This window comes from Lampetra fluviatilis, chromosome 16 (genome assembly GCF_964198595.1).
Source record: "Lampetra fluviatilis chromosome 16, kcLamFluv1.1, whole genome shotgun sequence".
In the NCBI taxonomy this organism is placed as follows: Eukaryota; Metazoa; Chordata; class Hyperoartia; order Petromyzontiformes; family Petromyzontidae; genus Lampetra; species Lampetra fluviatilis.
The window spans coordinates 8790630-8812726 of record NC_136290.1 but is presented as its reverse complement, the minus strand read 5'-3'; the positions used below and the strand labels follow the sequence as shown (position 1 = coordinate 8812726).

General features: G+C 47.5%; 1 protein-coding gene across 2 annotated transcripts in view; it reads right to left on the bottom strand.

Annotated features, from left to right (window-relative positions):
- The window catches only part of SLC67A1 (solute carrier family 67 member 1), a 141922-nt gene that overhangs the window by 100986 nt on the left and 18839 nt on the right, over positions 1–22097 (bottom strand). Inside the window, exons 5-6 of one of the 2 annotated variants that reach the window (XM_078863623.1) lie at positions 6597–6715; positions 4526–4630 (exon numbers count right to left, since the gene is read on the bottom strand). In XM_078863623.1, the coding sequence (XP_078719749.1) occupies positions 4526–4630; positions 6597–6715 (224 nt within the window). The remainder of the gene's footprint in view (positions 1–4525; positions 4631–6596; positions 6716–22097) is intronic. The other variant, XM_078863624.1, reaches the window with a different exon arrangement.

Sequence of the window (22097 nt, the reverse complement as noted above, 5' to 3'; positions counted from 1 at the left end):
GCACTTGCCCCAACAGTCTGTTAAGGCTATACGGGGGATCTTTGTCTTTGTCCACATGCCCACGTACATAGTCACGTACAATTCTTCTTGACACTAACAACATTATGCAAAGTATGACAAACCGTTCGACCTTTAAAAATGTCCTAAAGTGTGCTCAATCTACACTGATTTCCCTTGTAAATCTGTGGTTTTTCATAACTGTGGCGGTGAAGGGGGAAATCCATATTGGGTTGAGCTCTAAATGTAATTCATCGCTGCGTTTTTAATATACTGTGCAGGCAGCTAGGGAAGGTAGGGGTGGACATATTTCACTATTTCATTTTATTTTATCAGGTAAGGCCCACTGAGCTACATTGCTCATTTTCAGGAGTGACCTGGACACAAATGATAACTCAACGAAGTGGCTTATCAATGTGGAAATGCATCCCAACCAAATATTCGAAACGCGTGATGTTGATTCTAAATATGGAGGGGAAAAACCGGAGGACCCGCAGAAAAAAAATTCCAGGCGACCACGGGGGGAACGTGCAAATTCCAAATATGCAGCAGGCGTCCGGGTCGTGATCGAACCCACGACCTCCTGTATACCAGGCGAGGTAGTTAACATCTCATAGACACCGTGATGATGATGAGAGAGAGACACACACAAACTCCAAATATACAGCAGCAGCAGGCGTCAGGGTCGGGATCGAACCCACGACCTCCTGCACACCAGGCGAGGTAGTTAACATCTCATAGACACCGTGATGATGATATGAGAGAGAGACACGTAAACTCAAAATACACAGCAGCAGGCGTCAGGGTCCTGATCGAACCCACGACCTCCTGTACACCAGGCGAGGTAGTTAACATATCATAGACACCGTGATGATATGAGGATGATAAGAGAGACACGCAAACTCCAAATATACAGCAGCAGCAGGCGTCAGGGTCGTGATCGAACCCACGACCTCCTGCACACCAGGCGAGGTAGTTAACAAGCTCGCCACCGCAGAGATGCGCCGTGTGTAGAGATAACGGTTGAGAATTCTAGATTTGAAGCTTTCGTGACTGCAAGGATTCATATTCTTAGGTTTTAACGGTTGAGAAGCACCACGCCGCTGCACGGCAGTAGGCGACAGATTCAAATGCGCACGCTGCTCGTGTGGTCATCCGTTTTAAAAATAGGACGAGCGGCGCAATAGCGGCGCAGTTGTCCGGACATACCGAAGAACTTACAAGTCGGCGGTCGCTATTATTTCATTATTTAGACGCTTCCGTTGCATGTGGAGCCGATGTCAGTACCAACTGTTTGCGTGTGATTAACATCGCAGCCTAACATGCCCTCTGCGTGTGTCAAGCCAGGATACAATTGGGCTAATTTTTTTTTTATCTCCAAAACCTTCCACCGCATACGCTGTACACAATAACCTACACAGATTCCCCTCTCATTCCACTGCTGGATGTGTGCACGTGTGTGTTGGACTTCTTTCGCACCGTACGTAGCCAACCGTGCTCATCGCAAGGACGATGACCGCTGTGGGGGGTTGTTTAACCATACTTCACCATGCTGGTCGATTGGGGTTTGTAACGTGGGTTTGTGGGGGTGCGGGTGGTGGGTGAGGGGGTGCGGGGGGTCCAGGACAAGTTTAGATGTCACACGCCACGCCGCTGATATTAGCAGCGGCGGGATTGTAACTCGGGTGAACCTAGGTCGATTCATGTCGCAGCACGCCAACCACTGTGCCACCACTTCCCCAACTCATTATATATATTATATTTGTGTAAACCAAATTTTAAGGTGGCCATCCATGTGTCCGTCCACCTGGTTTGTGCATTCATATATCTGTGTAAATGTGCGTGAATGTACGTGCGAGGGCACATGTATGAGTATACATGTGTTTATACGGCACATTAGTATATGATTATCAGTAAATGGCTGTATGTGGGTGTAGGTATAGGATGGTATTTGTATGATATTATGTGTGCGTCTATATGGGATTGTAAGTTGTGTGTGTGTGAGTATAATTATATACATCATATCAGCCATCCTGAGTTTGATTGCTGGCCATGATAAACATCAGTGGCACGTGACATCTCAACCACCTCTGGCCCCCTCGTTTGCCAACCAACATTTTAAGATCTTGGTAATACCCATAAAGAGAAACGTGGTGAAATCTGGTAAAAAGGAGGCCATCATTAAATATTTGATTGAGAAAGGGCTAGATGTTGTTATTATTAGTATATGTGTGTATAAGGATATGCGTGAGCATAGGTGTTTGTATGGAGGGCAGAGGACCGACACTCACAACAACGAGCAGAGCGCCGGGTGGCTAAAACGCAGCAAGTTGGCACGGTAGGGGGCACAGGTGGTGCATCGGCCAGTCATCCTAGTCAGTCAACCTGTGGCACCTGGGTTTGTCCCGTGACCTCCTGCCAGCGGGCATTCGACACTTCACTTGGCCTTAACGTGCACATAGCCTGGCACAAGTGCTGTGGTGATGTCACCGCCAAGTAGTGAATGGCGATTGTTTTTGTTGTTGTAGTATGGCCTATCCAGCAGTGGATTGATCATGGCTAATGAAAATGGTTATGTGTGTTTGTGTCTAAATATATGTGTGTATGTACGTTAGTAAACATGTATGTGTGTGATAATTGTTTTTTTACCCTTCTATTGCCAGATAGAAGGGTAAAAAACCAATTATCATATTTTTACTGGCAAATGAGGTTCCCATAGTATGTATGTGTGTGTCGTGGGGAGTGGTAGTGCAGTGGTCAGCAGACTGCACTACAAACCCAGCAACTGGAGTTCCATTCCCGCTCATGGCCAACACCAGTGACGATTATCTGAACTGATCCTGGGTCTCCCCTAGGTCGACTCAGCCTCAAATGAGTACCTGGTGCGGTGTGTAAACATCAGCATTGGGGAGAAAATGGCGACCTGGCGTGGTGCTGGTCACTCACACCCTCTTGTGTCATGCCGGCCTTAATAGGTGCTCGCTAATAGCACTCGTCCCAAGAGTTTCTTGACGGCTATATGGGGAATCCTTGTCTTTCTGTGTGAACAAGTCTGTAAGATGACAAATGTCGTCTTTTGTGGAACATTAACTGTGAAATTTCACAGGCATTTTCTAATAATAGTTACAATTTCTCACAATACATTATGACAACCGAAACATATACCACTAGCAGTGTGATGAATTTCAACACCAGATAGACGATAGACTGGCCTCCGCCAAAGCAATGTGGAATTTCCACCAACTTTTCTCCGGGCCACCTGTGCTGACAAAAAAAAAACTTCCTTAAAAATGTGGAATCTGGGTTGCCGAGAAAGGTGCTGAAGCGGTCGTGTAATTGCAAAGTGACATTACCAGGGCACGGGCGTTCACCGCTTCCCACCGCTATAAATATACGTGAGAATGTTCGCGTGGAAACAGCGCGCCGTCTCCTTTGTGTGAACCGTCACACAGGCCTGGCACGGGCTGCAGCCAGCCAGCGATGCACTCGCACGCTCGCCCGCTCGCTCCTCGCTCGCTCGCTGGGAGCTCTGAATGCCCGGGCGCATGACGTGAACTGCAAAACTCGTGGGGGTGAAGAAACGCTCACTGGATTTGAAGCTTTCGTGACTGCAAAGATTCATATTCTTAGGTTTTTTCGGTAAAGTCACGTAGGTAAAAATGTTTTAATTAATAAAAGTAAAATAAAAATAAAAATCACGACGTTTCGAAGACGGAAGCTTGTGTTGCCTCTGAAACGTCGTGATTTTTATTTTTTATTTTACTTTTATTAATTTAAATTTTTTACCTACGTGACTTTACCGAAAAAACCTAAGAATATGAAACGCTCACTGGTTTCAGCGCAGGCGTGTACATGTACGCCACTACCCCCTGCCCCCGCTCTCTTCGCTGAGGTCTTAAATCCAGAGGGAACTTAAGAAAAATAAAGAAAATGTGCAGCACGGGACAAGGCATTTACCCGGCATCGCGCATTTAATTACGCCGCCCTCTTTTGTGCGCGGAGTTGAATATTGCTGATGGACGAGACCGGCGAGAGAAAGAAGGCAGCCAAAGAGGAAGATGACACCCGAAGCGGGTAACCGCCACCACGGAGGAGAGATGGCATCGGTTCACATGTAGGAGCGAGATGGGTTACGGCACGGTGGTGAGACTGTGTGGGGGTGGTGCCGGAGTGGGGAGCCCTTCATCCGGTAGTGGATAGATCAAGGCTGCTGCTGCTGCTGATGATGATGTCATTTGGTGTGGCACGCTTTCGTGTGCCAATATCCTATTGAGCGGACTACAGCAGGATGACGGATGTGGTGGTCAAGTGCAAAGACTCCGCTGGGTCTGGTGGTATGTGTGCCACTCGTGTCAAGTCGCCTCGCTATGTACGCCCCACGGTGTCAGACAAACATTTACCAGAGCTTACCTGAACGCTTACCCGCAGCTGTTGGGCAAGCTGCCGGTCTTGGGCGTTACATTGTAGAAGCAGCGAATTTAACAGGCCAGTGTAAACAGTGTGAAGGGAGTCAGCGATTTTTTTTTACCTACTGGTAATCCGGTGATGGTCTTTATGGTGAAAATCTGCAGCGTTCCCGGAATCTTCAGCAGTTGGACTATTTTCTGTACGTTGAAGATGCCCGTTGACTCATCTGAATGGCACAGCAGAGTAGACTTCAAAGTACACTTCAGAGAACACTTCAGCCCTCTGGGTTATCCATTGCATCCCAGCCGCACATCTCAACACTCTCAGTCTTTGTTCAATTATTAAAACTGCGATACTCAAAATCCCTAGAATGTGCAAGGCGAAATGCTGCTCTGAATTCGTAATAAAAACATTTTTTTTAAATATGTAAAACAAAACGGAAAGTAAATCTGTGCGATAGAATAATAAATGGATATTCTGATTTGCTCATCGAGTTGCTACACGACACGACGTTTGATACTGAAGCTTTCCAGATGTCACTGTGGTTATTAATATCGCCGCTTGTTCCACAAAAATAGGCGACACGTAGGTCCATGAACGCGTTACGCCAACGCCTTCACTGTCCCGTATCTCAGCAGCGAGTAATATTCACTCACTGGGCGAGCGGCGGTTCGAGCAGCTAGCGTGCTGCGCCATGTGCCACGGTGACCCCGAGTTTGATTCCCGGCCAACATCAGTGGCGAGTAATATCTGAACCAGTCCAAGCCTGACCTCCACTCCCCCCCCCGCACCACTTCACCAACTCGCACTGACCGGCGTGGTGACGCATAGCCAATTCCTGATGGAGCATGGAGAGGGTTTCATCCAGCAGAGGATTCAAGAAGAGATGTTCATTATTCAAATACATGTGGACCTCATGGTGGGACCCCGGGGACCCATAAGCCCCCGGCTCTCGCGTAAACATATTGTGATGTGAACAAAAACTTTACTCGTTTTCACCAATGGGTCTGAAGGATGGTGGCAAGTGTTGTCTTGTTAAACTGTGCCTTTAAAACTGCTGACTACTTACCTGCAGTACCTCTATTTAAATACACTTCCGAAAAAAATATTAACACCCCTCTGTCAATCATCGTGTTTCTCAGTGTGGATTTGTGAACACACTTTGTAAACAGTACATAAAATAGAGCGCGTTTTCAATGCGATGTTCATATTGTAACAAGCGTTTATACCAATGTTACTCTACAGAGTAGCGGGTCACCGCTCCTCTTATCTGCATTGATACGAGCGGTATGTGGGGACTATGGCTTAAACGCAAAACAAAAACCTATCTGCACAGATGCATATGGACAAGAGAAGTATTATCAAACAGGAGGAATTAACGGTGCAACGCATCTCATCTGTTAAATATCTGCAGGTAATAGGATTGTCATCGATTGATCCTGGCTGCAGACATTGGCAGGTCACAAATAATAATGAAGATAAAAGAGCAGTTTCACTGTATTATGCATCCCGTGATGACAAATAAAGGACTTAAGTCGTGTAGGCAGTTTGAGCAGCTTTGGGTAAGACTCATGATCCTGCCCATTCGTCCTTGCTGCTGCGCTTGGACACGACATGACAACAGAATGATCCGTGCCAGGCGGGTCGCGGCGTTTACGTGCGCGGTGGGATGGAGTCGCCAAAAATAAATGTATTGATTACGATTTTGACTTCCGTTTATTCGGGACCCCGGGGTCCCCCCATATGTTCATATTTGGAATGGATATTATCCTCTTGGGGTCGATTACTTTACAATGACTGATAATCCCACTTTCACAACTAACCGTCTACTGCAGCTGTTTGCCAATCCACAGCCTGATGAAGGCCTTCCTATGCCATCTCATAATAGGGGTTGTTTGACCATACTTCACCAGACTGGTGAGTGTGGGGTTGGTGTTAGCAAGGGCTGCTGGGAGGCCCGTGCCGGGAATCAAACCGAGGTCGCCCGGCTCAAACAACTCCCGTGACCGACACGGCCTAGGGGAGGCTTTCATCCAGCAGTGGATGAACAAGGGTCTGCGAGTTGTTATCGTCATCGTTGTCGTCATCATTATGACTCTCATCATACACAAAAGAGCAGTAACCCGCTCCGGCGTACCCACCACCTGGTCGCAACAAGCACAATCCCAGCGGCGGTCACGTGACCTACTGACCTTTGTCTCCCTTCGCGAGGAGGACGGCGGGGGACTTGGTGTGGCGGGGGACGCGCGCGACCGCCAGCGCGCAGCAGGCGAGGCACCCGGCCGCCGCCACGAACGCCGCGGTCTCCTCGCTGCGGCACGGAGACACGCGCAGCGGCACGGAGACACGGGTCGGCTCGCAGTGCACGGCTCCTCCATCGCCGGCGCGCGCGCGCGAAGGTGGAACGCGGAGAGACCCTTCTCTCGATGGACGAGGGGGGCTGTGACCCATCGCACACACTGTTGCATCCGCGTCGTGCGGATTCGTTGACCACGCTTCAGGGTGTCGGGTCGGTTGCGGATTGGTGAGTGGGGAGAACATAGATGCTGGAGCGTAGTACAGTACAACATTGGATTTTGCTGCAATGGCCTCGACTGACAAAGCAGCCCCGGAGCTGCCTAGAGCAGCTATCGACTGCACGGTGGTCACCCATCCAAGCATTGTCCAAGGTTCATCCCTGCTTCGCTTCTGAGATCCGATCAGACCGGTCGTGAATTCCGGGTCATTTGGTTATAGGCACACACATATACATACGCCATATATATACATAAGACAAAGCTCCCCTTACAGGATGTTAGAGCAGCTTTTGTTTGCGAGCACCTACGAAGGCGTAGGTTGGCGTGGCTTGCACCAACGCCCTGCCACCTCAGTGCTAATGTTTACACACAGCACCATGTACACATGCCAGGCTAAATCAGCATTACATATACACCCACACACGCACACACGCACGTGCTTATATATACACATTAAATGCTACGAGTGCTTGCAAGCTGGCATTGGCGTCCTCTGGTCTAACACCGTTTGAGACTAGGCTCTAAAGAAAGCTGTCTCTGGTGTGGACCAATCAATTTCAAAGACAATACATCATATACGACCAGAGCGTGTTTATTTTGCATGTTCACCACAAGTGTATGTGGTTAATGCAGACATTCCTTGCAAAAGGTATCAGTTTGGTGGTTTAACATCTAAACACCTGTGTCATTGCCAGAACGGTTAAAACCTAGTCTCATATTCACGGTAATGGATTGCTTCTCTACACACCCATTAGGGTTGGCACCATGCACAAAGGGAGTGTCGCAGCAATGATGGCCAGGGTTTGTGGGTTACGCAGGTGGCTGATGAAGACCAATCCTGGAACCGCATATCTTGTTTATATTTAGTTCAAGGAGGATGCCTGCACGTGATCAGAGTAACGTGAGAACACCGTCGATTCGAGCCAGTGTCCACACGATGCTTGATCATGACAGGACCTGGATCCAAAGGCAAGGAGACCCAGACAATTGGAGGACCTGCTCTGAAGCCAAACACTGTATTTACTTCTGGCTGAGTCAACCCAGCGAGTGCCCAGGCCACATTCAGATACCAATTGTCGCCGATGTGAATTAATCAATTCTGGGTTGCCAAGATCTTAATGCGGTGTGATAAACACGACGTTGCCCACTTATAGTCTCAAGCACACTGACGATCATACATTGTTATATAGTGTACTGGGTGGCCACGGATGCATCATCCGTTATGACGTAATGTCAATTTGTGGAGTATAATGCATCCGCATCATTAATCACAGCAATCTGAGTTTGATTCATCGCCACGGCTGACATCAGTGGCGAGTGACATCAGTGGCATCTAATTGTATTATTCTTTAGATAGACATCAAATTAATGGCAGTTGTAGAAGCACCCGCTGTATTCAGTTCAAATGCAGCTCATTGTACAAGGTCACGAACGACAAATCGGCGTTTCACATTTCAGATAAACGATCATCACAATCGATGGAGCCAAATCGATACGAGCAACCGAGGGCGATGTCATGCAGGGTCACGCGACAAAAACCCAGGAACGCGCGCGGTGCAACGTATTCGCCGTCGGCATTCGGCTAACCGGAGCACAGCGGCTTGACATTTTGGGGAGCAAACGGACAGCAACCGAAAAGGCACCTGGGAAGACGGATTGTTTGAAGCGCGCTTGGCGAGCAGCACAATGACGCCGACACCGTTAAGCACACACGTGCCACGACCTCCCCCCACCCCCCCCCACACGCGCACCCGAACTCTTTGCACGAGCGCCGAGTAACGAGAGTGGGAAAACACGACCTGAGACGGAAGTCTGTCTTTGTCGCCTTGCCCCTGACTCTACGACAGCCGGGCGGGCAGGCCTCGCTGACGAGACAGCAACTCTCAATTGGCCGCCACGGGCTCAAGGAGGAGCGCCCCTCGTGTATAGTCTAATCGCCAGAGTCGGCGACACATCCTCGCCACAAGTGCTGATTCTATCGCCAGATAACTGACGGGGAGAGCTCCGAGGCTCCCCGCCCACCCAGTCCCCCACACCGCCCACCCCCTTCCCCGTGCGCTATGCGAGTGAACGTGCAGAGCGGAGTGCTGCTGCTTGACCTGGGCTGCGCGCACCCAGTGGTGGAGCCAGTGGGGGGGTGGGGTGGCACGTGCCCCCCCCCCCCCCCCCCCATGATCCGATCGAAATCCCGAATTTCGATCGGATCATTCGGGTTTATTAGGCATTCACCTTCGGCGAGCGAGATGCCGATCACACAACGCGGTTCGAATTCGACCCTCGATCGATGGCTGCGCCATCGCCGCACACGCACCGAATAAAAAGCAAGGGACAAGTCCTTACTTACTAACAACTCCTCTATCATTTCTCATTGCTGGAGGGGTTACCCCCCCTACCTGAAAATCCTGGCTTCATGGGGGGTGAGAGACATGGCCAGATTTGTTTTTTTTTCAGAGAAGGTAAATAATGGAAACGCAAATTAAGCCCGGTCACGCAAGAACGACTCCTCTCTTTCATCGAACACTCGGCATTAATGAACATTGTGCATTATTTGTTGTTCAACGATTGCGAACCAAAGGGGTTGCAAGGCTGCACTCAAATGTTCAGAGAGCCGCTGGTGGATGTGAACCCCTCTCTTCGTCAATCCGCCGCTGCTACTGCTGCTGCTGACAGAGTGACGCCTCGACCACCGTGCTAGCGTGCGGTGGTCGTTCGCGAGCGCTGTGTCGACTGAAACGTCGCCAACAGCTTGATGAGCGAGTGCGTCGCTGGCGAAGGCTGCGGAGAGCACAGCCGTGGAAGCAACGACGCGCAGCACGACGACTCGTTTCGCTTGCACTGCCGTCCAATGACCGTCACGTGACACCCGCTAGCGCTGTGGCAATCTGCGGGTGGCGGTCAACCGTCCGTATCCAGGACATCAAGGCTCGTTCGCTGTTGCTTAACGCTACCGAACAAAGACGGCCACCGCATCGCGCGGCGCTTTTCAGATGCGCTTCTGCGGCCGTCTGGAAAGCTCTTCCTTCCCATATTAGGAAGCCACCGGAGATATGCACTTTTAAATCATCCAGATTGACAAACTCCTTTCTTTAGAACTGCTTTTTGTGTTTAGTCTGTTGTCCTTCCATCGCACCTCCGATTAGCACGATTGGCTACGTACGGTGCGAAAGAAGTTCAACGCACATACATGCACAACATCTGACTAGATCTGGCAGCATTTTGAGGAATTTGCCAAAAGCCACACACACAACACAAACGCTCTTGAATTGTTCAATGCAACTTCAACGCCCTGAGATGTTATAATGTTGTTTTGGTTGTTTGATGCAAATGCATGGACAAAGATACCCCTATAGCCTTGACAGACTGTTGGGGCAAGTGCTATTAGCAAGCACCTATGAAGGCCAGCACGGCACACGAGCGGGTCAGTGGCCAACACCACGCCCTGCCGCATTTGTCTCCCCAGTGGCGATGTTTATACATCGCACCAGGTACTCATTTGAGGCTGAGTCGACCTAGGGGAGACCCAGGACCGGATCAGATAATCGTCACCGGTGTTGGCCGTGCGCGGGAATCGAACTCATGCCGCCGGGTTCGTAGCGCAGCGTAGCGCTCACCGCTACACCACCGCTCCCCACAAGTGCGAATGTAAATCTATCCCGCACGAGCAAAACGCGGGTTGTTCATTTATTTTGTCATCACCACAATAAACAGCACGGCCAGGGAGAGAGAGAGCGAGAGCGAGCGCGCAATGATCCACATGGCAAATCATTGCTCACGATGAACCAAGCACACACACACGCACACAAAAAGTGTGTGGCACGTTGAAGACACTAATATATTCTAGTCTCGAACGGCAGAACCGCGTTCCGGCCGGCGTAACGAGCTTCAAAAACTGTGGGCTCATTCTGCGACGTTTCCTCCCAGAGGTGCGCATTTTTTTTGCCCCCCCCCCCTTTTACCACCACCCCCACTTTGAAGCGCATGGAAGCAATTAGCTCCACAAATCCCACACTACGAGTCGACCGGCCAAATGATTGCATTGCTAATTTGCTGCCAAGGCCGCCGTGGGTCAGTCGCCCGGCCGACGGAAAATGGGCCCCTCGGATGCATCCTCTGAGCCTTTCGTGCGTGCGCCTTTTATGTTTTGTTTGGGGAAGAGACAACAACAACAACAACAAAAAGGTCTCGCTCGCCGCCAAGTTCGCTCCCCTTTAAGCGCTTTAAAAGGGCCTGCCGACGAAAGGCATCGGGCATTCTCCCAGCGGGCGTTCGGTGCGCATGAGGAGGAGTGGTGAAATAGATGTTTACCAACGTGCTGGACGAGACGGCCGTACCACGAACAGAGAGACACCTGCATTTATTAAAACTCTAACGCCCTCCCCAACCCACAGCAACAACACACAAAAAAACAGCACGCACAACGAAAACAGCTCCGAATCCCGTGTTGTTATTCTGTGAAAAGTTGGGGGGGGGAGGGTTAAATTCTGGCGGGGTGATGGCGATGGGAGGGGGGGGGATAAATGGGACCCCTCCAATTCCACCCCACGTAATGGGGGGGGGGGGGGGTGACTATACTTCACCACTGTGGTCAGTGTGGATTGAAGGTGGTGGAGCATAGTCGTGGTGCCAAAGAAGTACAATGGGAATTTGACGCACTGCCCTCTGCTGACCAAAACGTCGTCCTGTAACCTATAACACCTGCTTCATGGAATTCACACTTGCATAACTTTTAAACCTAAATGGATATTCAAAAAGCAAATGGTCGATCCCTCAATAATACTTTCCTTTACTGAACCAGGAAAGTCTCATTGGGTCTCAAGACTTACTTTTAGGATGGTCCTGAATTAATGTCTGGACAATTCCATTAGTGAGTGTTTGGCATGTGGGAGGAAAACAGAGCACCCGGAGAAAACCCCACTCATAAGAGGGGGGTAACAACCAAAGCTCAGCACAGACAGCTTCATTAAACCATTGTTGTATTCATCTTCTTGGTTCTTTCGGTAAAGTCACGTAGAATGGAAATAATAAAATAATAATAATAGAACATAATAAAATAATTCTCACGACGTTTCGGCCACAACGCATGACTCTGTCTCCTCGACAGACCTGTTCACGTAGAATGGAAATAATAAAATAATAAAAATAAAACATAATAAAATAATTCTCACGACGTTTCGGCCACAACGCATGACTCTGTCTCCTCGACAGACCTGTTCTCCACCTGAGGACGGCTACTTGCGTTGTGGCCGAAACGTCGTGAGAATTATTTGATTATGTTTTATTTTTATTATTTTATTATTTCCATTCTACGTGACTTTACCGAAAGAACCAAGAAGATGAATCCCTGCAGTCACGAAAGCTTTAAATCGAAATCCATTGTTGTATTGCTCAACATCTCACAGCCCGGGCATACGACTCCTTCGCATTCCCCCGGCGAGATGTTCTCAATGATTTGTTGAATGTTCCCCCGTGTACTTGCCTATCAGCCACGTCAATTTGACCAGAACAATCTCAACGCAATCTGCCTACGTAAACTATTTCAGTTGTTGATAAGCTACTGCATACAAACAAGAAGGATATATCTTCTTGGTTCTTTCGGTAAAGTCACGTAGAAGGGAAATAATAAAATAATAAAAATAAAACATAATAAAATAATTCTCACGACGTTTCGGCCACAACGCAAGTAGCCGTCCTCAGGTGGAGAACAGGTCTGTCGAGGAGACAGAGTCATGCGTTGTGGCCGAAACGTCGTGAGAATTATTTTATTATGTTTTATTTTTATTATTTTATTATTTCCCTTCTACGTGACTTTACCGAACCGAAAGAACCAAGAAGATGATTCCCTGCAGTCACGAAAGCTTTAAATCGAAAAAAAGGATATATATTCAAGAAAAAAATCAGTTCTTCAATAACTCTCTGACGTGTTTTCCAAATTGTACTGCACGTCGTTCGGCACGATGTCCGACGTTTCACTCCACGTGCGAGGGGGCTCTTCTTCAGGAGTTAAAATGGCGAGAAAGCACGTGGCACAAACCCGGACAAACACATCGTCGGAGAGCCACAGAGCACAACTGCAAACGAAAACAAACGCGGCAGTCGTACACTTTGTGGGCTTCGCGAGCCTCGCACATGTGTCTATGGGTGGGTGGGGGGGGGTGGCAAGAATGACAGAAACACGAGGCTTTGGGGGGGAGGGGCTTGAGGAGCATCCCCCCGGGGGTGGGAGGGAAGTGGGGGACAAGGAAGCTCGAGGTCATGTCTACAATTTCGAAAAATGTCAAAAGGTCCTCGAGGGGGTGAGACAAACGGCCCCTCTCTCAGCTCACGTCGCAGCGCCCAAGACGAAAAACGCTCACCGCTTGCCGGCCGCGTTGTTTTGGTGTGAACCAATCAGTTTCAAAGACAATGCAATATACTATCAGAGCATGGTTGTTGTTTTTTTTGCACGTTCGCCACAAGTATATGTGGTTAATTCAGACATGAGTCATTGCAAAAGGTTTCTGTTTGGCGTTTTGACATCTTAACAGCTGTTTTGTTGCCAGAAAGGGTGAAACATATTCTTGTATTTTGACACTGGCAAGGGTGGAGGTCCCATGATGGAGAGTTGGTTCTGTCCGTCGTTCTCGCTGTCATCTGTAACACGGGGTCCACGAGATAGGAAACTGACCAAAAAGCAGTCAAAAACTCGGGAGACACAAAAAAAAGGGATTACGGTGTCTTGTAAATATATGCATAAGCACGTTTTGTCCTGACCGCTACCCGTCGACTTCTGTAATGCTGAACAAATAATTAAACAGTTTCGAAGACAAACGCTCGCTGGGAAAGCATTGCGCAATCCTCGCTGGGAAAGCGTTGAGCAATCCACGCTTTGTCTTCGTCGCTTGAAATCAGGATGTGGCTCAATTCATTGCTCGCATGATGCACCACCGTGGATATCAACTACAGCCTCGAGATGTCCCTCGTGAATGTACAAAGATAAGTGCGATGATGTCAAATAGTGTCTTTGATGCACTGGAAAAAAACATCTATTTCTAAATCCGGAGTCGAAGTACATTCCATGTCTCAATATCAAACATTTTGACTGCTCTTAATAGCATACATTCCAGCTGGCTTGATATGTATAACCATTTCATCTTGACTTGCGTGACCAATAAGCATAGCATACCCCGACTGTTTAAGGCAAAGGCATAATTGCAGGAAGCATAACCTGACATTTCAAAATAATGTCATAATGATATCTGATCAGTGATCACGCAAAGGGATTATCTGCAGGAATCGTACCAGAACTGAAATTGAATTACCTAACGGTCAGCACACTTCGATCTGGAGGTCGTTGGTACAATCACCCAGCGTGGCAGGTTCAACAACGGGTGCAAGTTTCTTAAATCCCCCCCCTAGCCGGCCGGCCCTGTCTACCGAACAATATGAATTGGTTCGAAGCTTTCGTGACTGCAGGAATTACTCGTTAGTTCTTTCGGTAAAGTCACGTAGAAAATAAAATCAAACAATAATGGAATACGACGTTTTGGTTGCCACACAAGCAACCATCATCAGGTAAGAATGAATGATAAAACAGAGATACGGGCACACCGTGCGAGACACACTCGCTCGGTGTGTCTTTGTGTGTCTCTTTCTGCATGTGTGTCTGCCTATGTTGTTCCCGTGTCTGTGTTTTATTATTCATTCTTACCTGATGCTGGTTGCTTGTGTTGCAACCGAAACGTCGTATTCTATTATAATTTGATTTAATTTTCTACGCGACTTTACCGAAAGAAGCAAAGAGTAATACGAATGGGGACAGCGCCGTTTAGGCGATCGGCAGGGCGACAAAACTGGTAGGCCGAAGCATTGGCGCTCCCACCTCTGTTCTCAGACATCTGGTCAGCGCAGAAGGAGTAGGCCAAAATACCTTCTGGAAAGAGAGAGAGGTCCCTCTTAAAGCGGAGGCCTTTCCGCCAACAGCATCGCAAGTGAGGAATTTCAGGGCTGCCACCCTCTCGCTTTACCTTCGCAAACTCAGGCAAGCGCACGATGCTTTCATTTAACCCCCTCACCGAGCCTCTTTTTCAAGTCGCTCGTTGCAATCTACCATCACATCTAAGGCAGCAAAAAAAAATCAACATTGGCAAGAAACTTTTGGGGATTTCTCCAAAGTATTCAGAGTAGAAAAAGGGTCACAGCGTGTGTGCAGGCAATGAGAAGTTTCTCTTTAAGGCCGGGGCAATGAAAACCAGATGGTGGTGGTGGTGGGGGGGGAGCGCACACATACCTTACGCGATTCGGTTGACGGACCCGAGGTGGGCATAGCAGCCTCCAAAACGAATCCAAATGTCTCCATTAAATGAGTGCACGAGGACACGCGCGGACGCGACGCGCTCGCTGAACACTCCGTACGGCATTTTATTTTACGTTTTCAATGTTTAAACCGGACACGGAAACCGTGCAAGTATGTGCACGGAATAGCAAGCGTCACACTAACACACTGGACACTCTATAACTCCAAACTGCAAAATAATTTGATAGGAAAGAGCGGTGTCCCTTTAAGACTTCAATGTTAAAGGACTCCATAACCTTCTCTTGAAGTTCACTTCTTTGTGAAGTCACGTTGTCACTGTGTACATTATTGGACACCTCACAACTCCAAACAGCAATGTGATTGAATTGTAACGAGACTTGCATTTGGCCGAACTGACTCCAAAGACCCGTTGTGACCTTTTGCAAATTGAAAACAAAGATTCGTCGTGTTAAAGTTTCGAGCGCCACTTTATAAATCAGACAACTTCATGACTCCGAACTGCGATGCGATTTTATTTCGAAGAGTGTCGCGGTTTGCAGACTTGCACAACGAAGATCCCATGGTGCTCTGCAGAGGACTCGAGTGCCACTTTATACATCCGACGACACGTCACAATTCCAAACTGCAATTGAATTTCACGGCAAATAAGTGCGGTGGCCTTTTTTCACAACTGTGAAGAACGCATGGCCTTTCTCGAAAAAAGTCGAGTTCATTTCATGGAGTGGATAATTTGCAGAGGTGGGACAAAGTCATTGTTATGCAAGTCCAAGTCGAGTCGCAAGTCATCAAATTCATGACTCGAGTCTGACTCGAGTCCAAGTCACATGACTCGAGTCCACATCTCAGAGGTGGGACAAAGTCATTGTTATGCAAGTCCAAGTCGAGTCGCAAGTCATCAAATTCATGACTCGAGTCTGACTCGAGTCCAAGTCACATGACTCGAGTCCACATCTCAGAGGTGGGACAAAGTCATTGTTATGCAAGTCCAAGTCGAGTCGCAAGTCATCAAATTCATGACTCGAGTCTGACTCGAGTCCAAGTCACATGACTCGAGTCCACATCTCAGAGGTGGGACAAAGTCATTGTTATGCAAGTCCAAGTCGAGTCGCAAGTCATCAAATTCATGACTCGAGTCTGACTCGAGTCCAAGTCACATGACTCGAGTCCACATCTCAGAGGTGGGACAAAGTCATTGTTATGCAAGTCCAAGTCGAGTCGCAAGTCATCAAATTCATGACTCGAGTCTGACTCGAGTCCAAGTCACATGACTCGAGTCCACATCTCAGAGGTGGGACAAAGTCATTGTTATGCAAGTCCAAGTCGAGTCGCAAGTCATCAAATTCATGACTCGAGTCTGACTCGAGTCCAAGTCACATGACTCGAGTCCACATCTCAGAGGTGGGACAAAGTCATTGTTATGCAAGTCCAAGTCGAGTCGCAAGTCATCAAATTCATGACTCGAGTCTGACTCGAGTCCAAGTCACATGACTCGAGTCCACATCTCAGAGGTGGGACAAAGTCATTGTTATGCAAGTCCAAGTCGAGTCGCAAGTCATCAAATTCATGACTCGAGTCTGACTCGAGTCCAAGTCACATGACTCGAGTCCACACCTCTGATAATTTGTAATGTTGGCAGGCAAGTAAACAAGAAGTGAAACGCACTGCGGCCTTCAGACCTCAAACGTGGGCTCATGAAGGTAGTGATTGCTTGAAGCACACCTAAAACTCAACGCACTACAGTGGAGGGAGATTTGCATTCATGAAAGCACTGCTTGATTAAACAATTTGTATTACATAAGCTTGACCGAGTTTGGATCGGCACTCTGCGTTATGGTGCCATTGCGAAACGTTGGCAGTGACCTGGCATGTGTGCGCAACACCAATCATTAAGTGGAGAATTCTAATAGCAATATAAATAACCCATCGGCCGCACGACCCTACTGGCAATGCATCTTGTGAGCAGCATTGGTTCAATACAAGCAAAAGTTTCGACCGCTTTTGATATTCAGTGTCTCATCAGCAGAGTCAGACTTGCATCGATCAATGCTCTTGAACGGGCGACTTGTGTGGTGATGATTTACGACGTATGGAATAAAACATAATAATTTCCCGAGCCTTAGTCATTACAAATCTCTCAACCTAACTTTCAACCTAGCAGACCACCGGTAGATCACCAACGAAAAGACACCAAAATGCTTACGTCTCGAGATCAAAATGTTAAACATTCGCCTGTAGGAATAAACACATTTAACCAATAAAGTGTGAGTGATAACACAACCGCTACAAGTTTTTTTTTGTTTAAACTTGGAGACGCAAATTCAGTTCTGCTTGCCAACGCTGAACAAGACAATCATCTGCTGTCCCTAAAGCTGCGCCGAGACTTGAAACTCGCCGACTTTTCAGCAAACACTCCACCATTCAAGGACATTCCTGGCACGAGCTCATGTTTCTTACTGTTACTTTGGCTGCTCTTGGCTTTCACCCATCCCCCACGGCCACATGCATGCACACGCATTTCTCACTAATCTCACGCCACTTTAAAATGGCTCCTTTACACCGATTCTGTGCAAAATGAGCGGCCCGGATCGTATCATTTTTCAGCCGTCTGCCAGCACGCAGCCCTAGGCAATGTCCATCAACACAATACAGTGTAACACACAGAAAACCGTAAGTGTTGGATTACGAGCCGTTTCTTTCTCTGCATAATTCCCTCCAGCAGTGAACCGCTGCATCAACACGCGCACACATCTCGAGAAAGGCAACCATGGGACAGCTTGAATTGTTTTTTTTATATCAACTATAATAATTTTCGATTTAAAGCTGTCGTGACTGCAGGGATTCATCTTCTTGGTTCTTTCGGTAAAGTCACGTAGAATGGAAATAATAAAATAATAAAAATAAAACATAATAAAATAAGAGTCAGACTCTATCTTCTCGACAGACCTGCTCTCCACATGAGGACGGCTGCTTGCGCCGTGGCCGAAACGTCGTGAGAATTATTAAAATGTTTTATTTTTATTATTTTATTATTTCCATTCTACGTGACTTTACCGAAAGAACCAAGAAGATGAATTATAATAATGTTTCGGCCTTTGTCAAACCACTGCCTGACAACAATCTTCCGCAAGCTTTCGTCGGTCAAAGAGGGGTTACCTTACCCATACCTCCCCATTCTGGTCAGTATGGGTTGGTGTAAGGGGCGGGTCCAGGACCCACTTCGGATATCAGGCGCCGGTGATGTTATTGGCCGCGGGGTTGTGAACGCAACTCAGGTGATAAGGGGGGGGGGGGGGTCACAGGCCAGTGAGCTAAACAAGCCGCGTTATCCACTGCGTGCCACTGGTCGCCTCGTCTCGGAATTTGTGCAACTCGAATGCAAATTGTTCAAAATCGACTCCCGGTCACGTTAAGTAAATGTTTGACAAGAAGTGATGGATGTGCAACTGTGTCATCGATAGCCATTGGCATAGACGTTCAAATATTTACAGTCTAATGAGCGTCTATTTTGTGAGGTGCAGGAACTGAGTTGAGTCACGCCGTGACTGAATATCCCACGAACGTGCCTCATCTCGTCACATCTCAGGAAACTAAAGCACGGTTGGTTGTTTGGTTTGACACGTGAGCTTTCGCGACCAATATTGTTCATGATACAGGTTTTTTTTTTAAAGGGTTATATGGGGTAAGTATGAATGTATCTGTCGATTTAAAGCCTTCATGACTGCAGGGATTCATCTTCTTGGTTCTTTCGGTAAAGTCACGTAGAATAAAAATAATAAAATAATTAAAATAAAACATAATAAAATGATTCTCACGACGTTTCGGCCACAACGCAAGCAGCCGTTCTCAGGTGGAGAACGGGTCTGTCGAGAAGACAGAGTCTGAAGACAGAGTCTCTTCTCGACAGACCTGTTCTCCACCTGAGGACCCACACTTGACCCCACCGCACGTGACCTACCAACTGACGCCAACTGCCACCCCGGGGAGATCGAACCGGCGACCTCTGGCTGATTGCAAGTCCAAGTTCGCTACCCATGACATCACGGCAGCGTCCGAGACATTGGTCGAGAGTGAAGAACGCAGACGCCTTAATCTAAGTTGTCTTGTGGTTGTTGTTGTTTGACTTGCATCCCACTGGGATTTTTGCACACAGCGTTGGTGTACGGTGTTTTTTCTGCAATATTTTGCTGTCTTTTCTTGGATTTTCTGTTTGCACTTAGTCACATATTCACTTTAAGATGTTTTCTTGTTCATGTTTTTGTTTTTTGTTTGTTGCGGTTGCACCCGGTTCAAGAGCCGAATGGCTCACAGGGCTATACCTAATAAATTAACTTGAACTTGAAAACCCATCTAGCGACACCGGGCTCCTCCAGGCCTCCTCGTTATGCTCTACAAAGGCTGAAGTAGCCGCATCTCCAGCTCACATTTCACCGATGGTTGTCGCATGCACTTACACGTTCGTGAGCGCGCAGGCACGCCAGGTGTGTGGCGCACACCTGCTTTTCACAACCTCGCGGGCTGGGTGTATGTGGGTCACGCTGAAGTCACGTGTGCGTGGAAACACTCGCCTGTATCGGGAGTGCCACCTGCCCAGGTTTTTCCCAGGAGTTGCCCTCTTTTTGGAAGTGGCCGTGCTGGGAAATCTGTAATTTCTTCCCGGGGCGTTAAGAGTCCAGGTTTATGTCAGTTGTCTTATAAAGCATCACTCGAGGCGATGATGCATTTAAGGGTTGTTCTCCAATATTGCGGCACTGTGAGATACTGGAAATCCTACTACCTACAGCAGCAGTGATGTGCCTTGAAGAGACAGCGCAGCAAGTGGGCTGCGGAGCCCCATGTGCTTGGCTTAGGTGGGCTCTTGTCTGGGCACTCGTAGTTTCCTTCAACACTTCGTCGTCGTCATCATCATCGTCAAGATCATCGTCAGCACACGTTGAAATATCCCCAACCCGTCGCAATTTCCCACCTGCGTGCGAGTTGACTTCATCTTGGATGCGTTCCATTCCTACAACTCTTACTCAAAAATATTTTCAAAAAGTGTGCCCAACTTTCTAAGAAACACCCGGAAAAAAATATGCCCTGAGACTCACAGAGCATTTTCGGGGTAAATAAATAAATAAGCACACAAAGCAATACTCTTAGGTTTTTTTTTCGGTAAAGTCACGTAGGTAAAAAATTAAATTAAAAGTTAATAAAAGTAATAATGGAAATAAAATAAAATAATAAATCACGACGTTTCGGAGGCATTTCTGATGCAGTAATTACTGCATCAGTAATTTTAGATGTGACGGTCCCACCTGATGACGGAGACTTGTGTTGCCTCCGAAACGTCGTGATTTATTATTTTATTTACGTTATTTCTTTTATTAACTTTAAATTTTATTTTTTACCTACCTGATTTTACCTAAAAAATCTAAGAGTATGAATCCTTGCAGTCACGAAAGCTTCAAATCTAAAACAAAGCAATACCTGTTATGAGTCTCAACGCTGCTTGCTGCTCATGCTACAGAGTCGGACTGAGCTACAGCACAACCACCCTTTGGCGACTTGCCCTCTCGTTGCCAATGGAGACATCGGCATATTTTTTGTTTGCCAGAAATCGGATGGAAAGAGACACAGAGCCCAAAGTCTGTGATTTCGATGAGATGCACACACGCACACACGCTGCCAAATTTCGAAACGGGCCGCTGTTGGGAAGCACGAGGACTACAAATGGAAAAAGGTTTTAAGGTCAAAATCCTGTTTGGGGAATCGAACCAGCCCATCACGCTTCCTGTGTCGATAAAACGAGGACTACTTGGCTGGGAAGTCAACAGCAGTGTTCATATTCTTAGGTTTTTTCGGTAAAGTCACGTTGGTAAAAATTTAAAATTAATTAAAGTAAAATAAAAATAAAATAAAAATCACGACATTTCGGAGGCAACACAAGCTTCCGTCTTCAGGTGGGAAAAAACCTAAGAATATGAATCCTTGCAGTCACGAAAGCTTCAAATCTAGAAACAGCAGTGTATAGCTGTATACAGCTATCGTGACTTTACCGAAACAACCTAAGAATATGAATCCTTGCAGTCACGAAAGCTTCAAATCTAGAAACAGCAGTGTTTTCTACGGATATACGTATCCTCGTCGCAAGATAAGTGGAATTTCCAATGCTTTCTCGTGAGCCACTTCCCAGCGCTCATTTGCGCAAGGGCACAACATCTTGCCTTTTTTGGCCAAACACAAGACAACGATCCACCGTGTAGCCTTCACTGGACTCGCGCTGGCAGGAGTCACCGGTTTAGTCTCCCGAGGCGGTAAATCAACCAATTGGCAAGTTTCTTAAATCTACCCTGTCCCCCCCCATCCCCCCGCCCCCGTCTCTGTCCACCCAGTAGTATTATGCGTGGGTACAGTGGAGTTAGTCGATTGGCAGGTCTTGTGTGGTGGGGTAAAGTGTGGGGACTCCCACATATTGCAAGACATCTGACCGATGTAGAAGAGTAGGCCAAAATACTGCACAGATGGGGCACCCTTGAGCATCTTTTCAGGTTGCTGCGCCGTTACCTCTTGCATAAGCACTCTAATATCGTTTCATGCATCAGGGGGTTTGACTTTCAACAAAAAACGCCAGTCTTCCAGCCACAATCATTTCCCAAAGATTACTTATGGGAAATGCAATAGCGTACTGCAGATGCCATGTTGACATTTAAAGATGATGTTTAAAAAGAGAAAAAGGCACAACGCTCATGAACAAAACAACTGAAAACAATTCCTAACACATTACACGCTTCACTCGAGTTGTTACTTTACGAACATTTTCCAATGAATCACATCCGATGACTGCCCTCAAGGCGTTCACATTTTGGGGCTAAAGGAATAACATTGTGGCGAATGTTCAATTTTCC